Raw genomic sequence first — 6,530 nt, forward strand, 5'->3', positions numbered from 1 at the left:
CGATTGATGTTTCTTTCTCTCTCTGTCTCTTCCTCTCTCAACATACCTCAGATGGGGATTAAAAAAAAAATATTGGGACCCATGTCTGCAGAGGACTGAGCCTGGTGTAGAAAAGGACCAAATGGGCTGATGGGCGCAGACACTAGGCAGGCTGAAGGGCCTAGTTATCTGGTCCAGGTAGCTGGCCACAGGAGAGGCATACAAGGTGAGGGGCTTGGTTTCTGCATGGTCTGGGTCCAGGCTAGAGGGTTAATCCTGGGCCCAGGACTCTCCCTCTTGGCACATTGTGAGGGAGAGCCCCAGCATCATTGTGACCCGCTTACCCCCAGGAGCCTCTGGGTCAGGCAGGCGGGCTGCTGGCTACTGTGGCACAGTGGGTTGGGGGTCTAGGGGCCCCGGTGGTCCTAGGGACCCCCATGGCTGTGGCTGAGCAGCCATGGCCCAGGTGCGCCTCATATCATAGCCCCAACACCAACAGCTGCCAGGACCTGGGCAACTCTATCCTATTGCTGCTGGGCCTCATCATCTGCATGAACATTGGCATCAACATGGTGACGCTGGTGAGGGCAGGGCTGGGTGGAAGGGTGCTGGCAGGCTGGCTGGGGGCAGGCCTGGTGGCCAGGGCCTACCTGGGGTCACTGTGCCCTTCCCCCAGCTTTGGCGCAGACTTCGTTTCTTCTTACACCAAATGTTCTGCAGTATTGTTTCTGAGAAAGGTAAGCTGGGCCTGAGGGGTTAGGGCAGGGGAGGGGCAGATACCCAGTGTTCTTGCCCTTGACCCTAAGCTGGCCCCATCCCCTCCCAGTCTCCCCTCTCAGATGCCATAGCTGTGCAGCTTCTTGCCCCAAACCCTGCTGTCTGCCCCTGTAGGAGCCAGGGTCCCCCGCAGCCTCTCCCCTCTCCCTATCCACAGAAGCTTCTAAGTCATCCTCACCTAGAAAGAAGACCCAGCACCCAAAACAGAGCTCCCCTGCAGTCCATCTTCGATGCACCATGGACCCTGTGAAAATGACCGTGACCCCCCGACCTGCTCGCCGCCAGCGCCATAGAGGCTGGTCAGCACGCCATGCCCACCACCCAACAGCCTGGGCCCCCGACACTGACGATGAGGAGAAGTTCCCTCATCAGCACACGGCGATCTGCTCCCACAACTGGGATCACCCCTCAGACTGGGACGGCTTCCAATCCACCCAGGAGTTCTGGGGTCCCTGGGCCCAGGACACTGCAGGGCTGCCCAGCCAGGGCATTCGCTTCCAGCAGGCCGTAGAGGGAAGGCCCCTCAAAAGGGAGATGCGGTCAGAGATGAGCCTAGAGGCCTACGTGTACCCTGTGAACCCCCCACCCCCCAGCCCACAGTGCCACAAGAACAATGGAGGGAGGGCGGGAGCTGAGGGGGGGCAAGAGCAGTGTTCACCTGACCCCCCAGCCCCACCACCCATCAGGGGTCCAGCAATTGTCCCAGATATCCCCCGGAGGCACCCCTCACGCCACCTAGTGTACGATGCCCTAGATGTGAGGCGGCGGCTTCGGGAGCTGACCCAGGAGGTGGAGTCCATGGCCCACTGTTACCCCATGGCCACCAGATCCAGCACTGCTGAAGGGGTGAACAAGGACTGGGTATACCGTCCCCTGACAGAGAGGTGACGGGGAGAAGAATAAAAAAAAAGAGAGAAGCTGGTTTGTGATGGTTTGGAGCAGGGGAGGGGGGAGCGGCAGAGGGGGGACGGGACGGGGCGGGCGGGGGGGGGGGGGGGAGCTGTGCTAGGGATCACACAGCTCCTAGAAGCCCTGGTTGCTAAGGAAATGATCTCCTTGGGAACAGGGCCTGGAGAGCCCTGAGGACCCTCATCAACCTCTTGGACTCAACCTATCAACTCTGTCCTCAGACCTTTTCCAGGCCCTTCTTGGTTCTACGGTTCCCATCTGCCTCTACCCAGTTCTCTTTAGCGCCCAGAAGGGGCCCCTGCTAATCCATCCCAGATACGCAGGCAGCCCGACGCTGGGAGGGAGACCTCCATCCCATGGCTCTGGGCCCTGTGGTCTGGTTCCGGCCAGAGCCCCGGTTTAGGCTACAGCTACAGGAGAGGTGTGGTTCCCTCTCAACCCTTGTTTCTTTCTTTTTCTTTTTTAAATCTTTAAACCTTTTTTTTCCTCTTTAAAAATTATTTATTTATTTTTAATCCTCACCCTAGGATATTTTTCCCATTGATTTCCAGAGAGAGTAGAAGGGAGGGAGGAGAGAGAGAGAGAGAGAGAGAGAGAGAGAGAGAGAGAGGGACATTGGTGTGAGAGAGACACATTGATTGGCTGCCTCCACAAGCACCTCTACTGGGGTCCGGGGATCCTGCAAAGGAGGTACGTGATCTTGATCAGGACTTGAACCTATGAAACTTCCCAGGTTGGCGCTCTAACCACTGAGCAAAACTGGTCAGGGCTCTACCCTTGCTTCTTTGGGGAAGGATAACTGAGAGTGAAGGTAGCCAGGCCCTCACAGTTCCCCAATCAGAATACAAGTTCCTGTATCCTTAAGCAGGCTTAGGGTAGAGGATGAGAAATTGGGGACACTCGCAAGGGCTGTGACCTCCCTCTTCTGATTCATATCTCCATATCACAAGTGAGGAGACAAGCTCAGAGAGGCCAAGTGACTGCTGAGGGGGTGGACAAGGACTGGGTATACCATCCCCCGACAGAGAGGTGACTAGAGAAGAATAAGAAAGAGAGAGAGAGAGAGAGAGGCTGGTTTGTGGTGGTTTGGTAGGAGTGGGGGAGGTCGGTCACACAGACATCAAGGATCAACTTCACGGCCTCAGTAGCTTCATGCCCCTGCTTCTGCAGGTAGAGTCTCATTGCCACTGAGTCAGCTCCCATCAGAGTCTCCCACCTTCCTTAGTTTGCCATGTGAACGCTTCAGAATATACCATCCAGCTGGGACCACACACATTCACACACTCACATACACACACGTGCACACACACAGCTTGGGAACAAGAAGCCATGTGAGTGCACCCACGCTGAAGCAGCTGGACCTCACCCTCATACCGATGGGCTCCTGGAATGTGAGCAGACAGGCCTTTTGTGAATCGCCCTGCTTCTCTGTTCATTTTCATTCAGTTAATGCTACTGTCGTTTGCAGCTGATTCCATTCATTGGGTATGTATTGAGCACCTACTCTGTGTTTGGAGCCTTGATGGAAAATGCCTACTGGCTGTTCCTCTATTTCTGCTGAGTAGTTTATTGTGCAGACAAATGACTTATGGTTCCCAGGGCACCCCTTTCATAGACACCAGTGATGAACCTGATTTAAATTAAAAAAAAAAACTCCTTTGTCATATCAACAATTACACCTATTTTGTGCTTTGTGAGTTTAATGTTGTTTTCTAAAGGTGGTAGCTAAAGTGGGAAGGCAATTGGTTAAGGACCACTTCCATGGTTGGAGGTGGTCCCAGGCAGAGGCAGCAACCCCAGCAAGGTAGAAATCAGTCTTACTCTGAAGCAAAGGGGCTTCTGGGCTCAGAGACCACCAATACCTAGGGCTGAAATTTCTGGCCAGAAAGGGGTGGCTAGGATAGGGTTAGAGGTATGACAGGGAAATGGTCAGGACGAATGTACAGTGAGATGACTTGCTGTCACCCACCCATCTAGTTACCCTAGATCAGTGGTCGGCAAACAGCGGCTCGCGAGCCTCATGCGGCTCGTGAGCCACGGTTTGCCGCTCTGTTGACTAATGAGTTTGCTGACCACTGGATAGGGGCTTAATCACAAGGAACAACAACAGCCTGTAATTATTGGAATAGAGAGTCTAGGTCAGTGGTCGGCAAACTCATTAGTCAACAGAGCGGCAAACCACGGCTCGCGAGCCGCATGTGGTTCACGAGCTGCAGTTTGCCGACCACTGCCCTAGATGCTAGCCCCAAGTAGGTGTGGATGGGAAATACCAACAGACTACATAAACTGCCATGATATCTCAGAGAACAATGAAATACTAGTAGAGGAAACCTTTTATGCATGATTCAATCCCTGTGAAGACTGTCTCACTACTGTAGCTACCATATTTTCAAATCAGGAATCAGGTGTTGAGTTAAGCAAGCTCCCATGGAGACAAAGGACAGATTGAGCTCTGGGATGTCTGGGGACTGAGCCAAGGGCCAGCTGGATGGATAAAAGGGCTGCCACCTCTGCATTGTGACTCCTGCCAATGTGCCTCATTATGACCCGGCTCCCTCACCAGCTGGCCAGGGTCCACGGGTCCGGTCCTAGCATGAGTGCAGTGTGGGTCGGGGCCGGTGGGGGGGTGCGGCCCAGGTGGCCCTAGGACCCCCCCCCCCACCATGGAAAACAAGCTTTGGCATAACACCCTGGGGAACTGCAATCAATACCAAGAAAATCCCCAGGATGCTGAGGACTTCCTGCTCCTGCTGCTGGGCCTCATCATTCTTGTCAACATTGGGATCAATCTGACAACTGTGGTCAGTGGTGGCTGTGGACCATCCCTAAGAGTGATGAGGGCTGAGGGCGGGAGCCAGCTTCAGCCTGTACCTCCACCTGCAAGAGCAATCTTGGCGGGGAGGGGTGTGGGGGGTTGCTGGTGGAAAGCTTGGTCTTCACTCCCACCCTACCTCACCCCCAGATATGGCATGGGCTCCAGAGTGCCTTAGACAAGATGATCAATTGGATTCATCAGAAAAGTAAGTATGACAGCGAGGTAGGGGGACACCCCTACACCCCTGCTACCACCACAGCCCAAGAAAGGCAAGCCCCCATGTTCCCAACTGACAATTACCCTCCCTCACGGACTCTTGTGTTCCCCAGATGCAATCTTGCAGGCTTGTAAAAGTTCCCCCAAAGATGCCCCAGCCAAGGCCCAAGACATCCATATCCACTGCGCCCTGGACCCTGTAGAACTGAAGGTGACCCGGCCCTCTTGCTACTCCAGTTCTTCCCATCACCATCCCCGCAAACGCAGCTGCCGCAGCCCGCGCCACAACCACCACCGCCGCTCCCCCTACAGCTACCAGCAGAGACAGAAGAACCACAGGCAATTCCCCCCAAATTACACAGTCTTTCACAGCCCACATCACAGACACAGGAGGTCACAGCTGAGGCCCAAACCCATTTTTGATCAGGAGGCCCCAGACTCCTTTCTGGAGGAGGAGGAGAACAACCTATCCTTCCCGCGTCCCAAGTACACCCAGTGGGGCTGGGGAGGGCTGTACCATCATCGAATGGGGCTGCCCTCCAACATGAGGCTGTGGGGCCGCCAGGGTGGGATCCTGGCCAGCTTGCCACCACCCTCAATCTACCTGTCCCCTGAGCTGCGCCGCATGCCCAAGCGTGTGGAGGCCAAGTCAGAGCTGAGGCTGCCGTCCTATGGGCTCCACCGCTCACAGTCCCGCATCTGGGGCAATATGGAGGCCGAGCAGTGGACCTTGCCTCCACCACCTCCCCACCGGCTGCCTCCTAACCCCTCTTGGGCCCATGGGGGGCACAGCCCTTACCAATCAAGGGGCCAGCTACCGTATGACTCCTGGGATCAGCGGCGGCGTGGTCTGGAGGCCTCTGAGCCTCCATCTGCCCTGATGTCCCGGAGCTCCCGGCCTGAGGCCCGGGATTACTGCTCCCCACAGTCCCACCGTCGGAGCCTCCCTGGCCATGCTTATAGCCGAAGTCCCTACCCATCCACAGGACACTTGAGCTATACTTCCCGGGATCCCCATGAGGTACGGCGCCGGGCGGCTGAATGGGCTGAGGCCCTGCCCACTCAGCACCCTCTGACTACATCCACCTCCCTCACTGTGTTGGGCGAGGTCTCATACCAACGGGCCCTGGCTCCCAGCCAGCCACTGCCTGAAGCCCAGACTCCTGAGCCGCCTCCCATCACCTTCATGCCACTCAGCCGGAGCCCAGGGGGCAATGCCAATTACCAGGTGTACGACAGCCTGGAGCTGAAGCGGCAGGTGCAGGAGAACAGAGCGAGGGCCAACTCACTGCCACCACCTTCCACCTCAGCCTCGAGGCCCTCGTTGCACAGGAGCCGGACTGGGAAACTTAACTGACCAGTAGCAAATGTGGGCGGCGGGGCCGGGCACTGAAAGAGGAATAAAGAGCAACAGAGTCCAGGAAACGTTGTGGTGGTCTGTGGCTGAGAAGCACCACTTCTTCCGCCAGTCTGGATCCCTGCCCTTAGCTCCCTGAAATGAGAAGCAGTGTGCTTGGCATGAGGCTCCACGTGGTGTGGGGGCCACAGTCCTGCCTGCACAGCCCTCCTGGTCCTGCGCCAGGGCCCTAAGCAGATCTTGCCGCTGCAGACCCCAAACCATTGGTCTCTGGGCACCTGCTCTGTGTGAGGCTCTTTCAGTCCCCAAAGGGGACTCAGAGGCTCAGCCCCACATAAGAAGCTGAGGTTAGATTCCAGACCGGGGGGTTCCACATCGGGGTAGATCCAGGCCTGCAGCCTAGCAAAGGGCAGGAAGAAGGCCAAGGCTCTGGATTTCAGCCTGGCCTTCCCCAGGACTCTGAGGCCATGGTCTTCC

General features: G+C 56.4%; 2 protein-coding genes across 2 annotated transcripts; both read left to right on the plus strand.

Annotated features, from left to right (window-relative positions):
• Positions 1-416: 416 nt before the first annotated feature.
• SPEM1 (spermatid maturation 1) lies at positions 417-1,644 on the plus strand (the record flags this gene model as incomplete). The annotated part of the gene is made up of 3 exons (XM_080680205.1): positions 417-560; positions 656-716; positions 914-1,644. The coding sequence occupies 3 exons, from the start codon at positions 417-419 to the stop codon at positions 1,642-1,644; spliced, it is 936 nt and encodes a 311-aa protein (XP_080536331.1).
• Positions 1,645-4,322: 2,678 nt separating this feature from the next.
• SPEM2 (SPEM family member 2) lies at positions 4,323-6,053 on the plus strand (the record flags this gene model as incomplete). The annotated part of the gene is made up of 3 exons (XM_080677379.1): positions 4,323-4,466; positions 4,628-4,685; positions 4,810-6,053. The coding sequence occupies exons 1-3, from the start codon at positions 4,329-4,331 to the stop codon at positions 6,051-6,053; spliced, it is 1,440 nt and encodes a 479-aa protein (XP_080533505.1). The 5' UTR covers positions 4,323-4,328.
• Between the last annotated feature and the right edge of the window lie 477 nt (positions 6,054-6,530).

Source organism: Plecotus auritus (assembly GCF_963455305.1).
Source record: "Plecotus auritus genome assembly, chromosome: 7".
Taxonomy (NCBI): Eukaryota; Metazoa; Chordata; class Mammalia; order Chiroptera; family Vespertilionidae; genus Plecotus; species Plecotus auritus.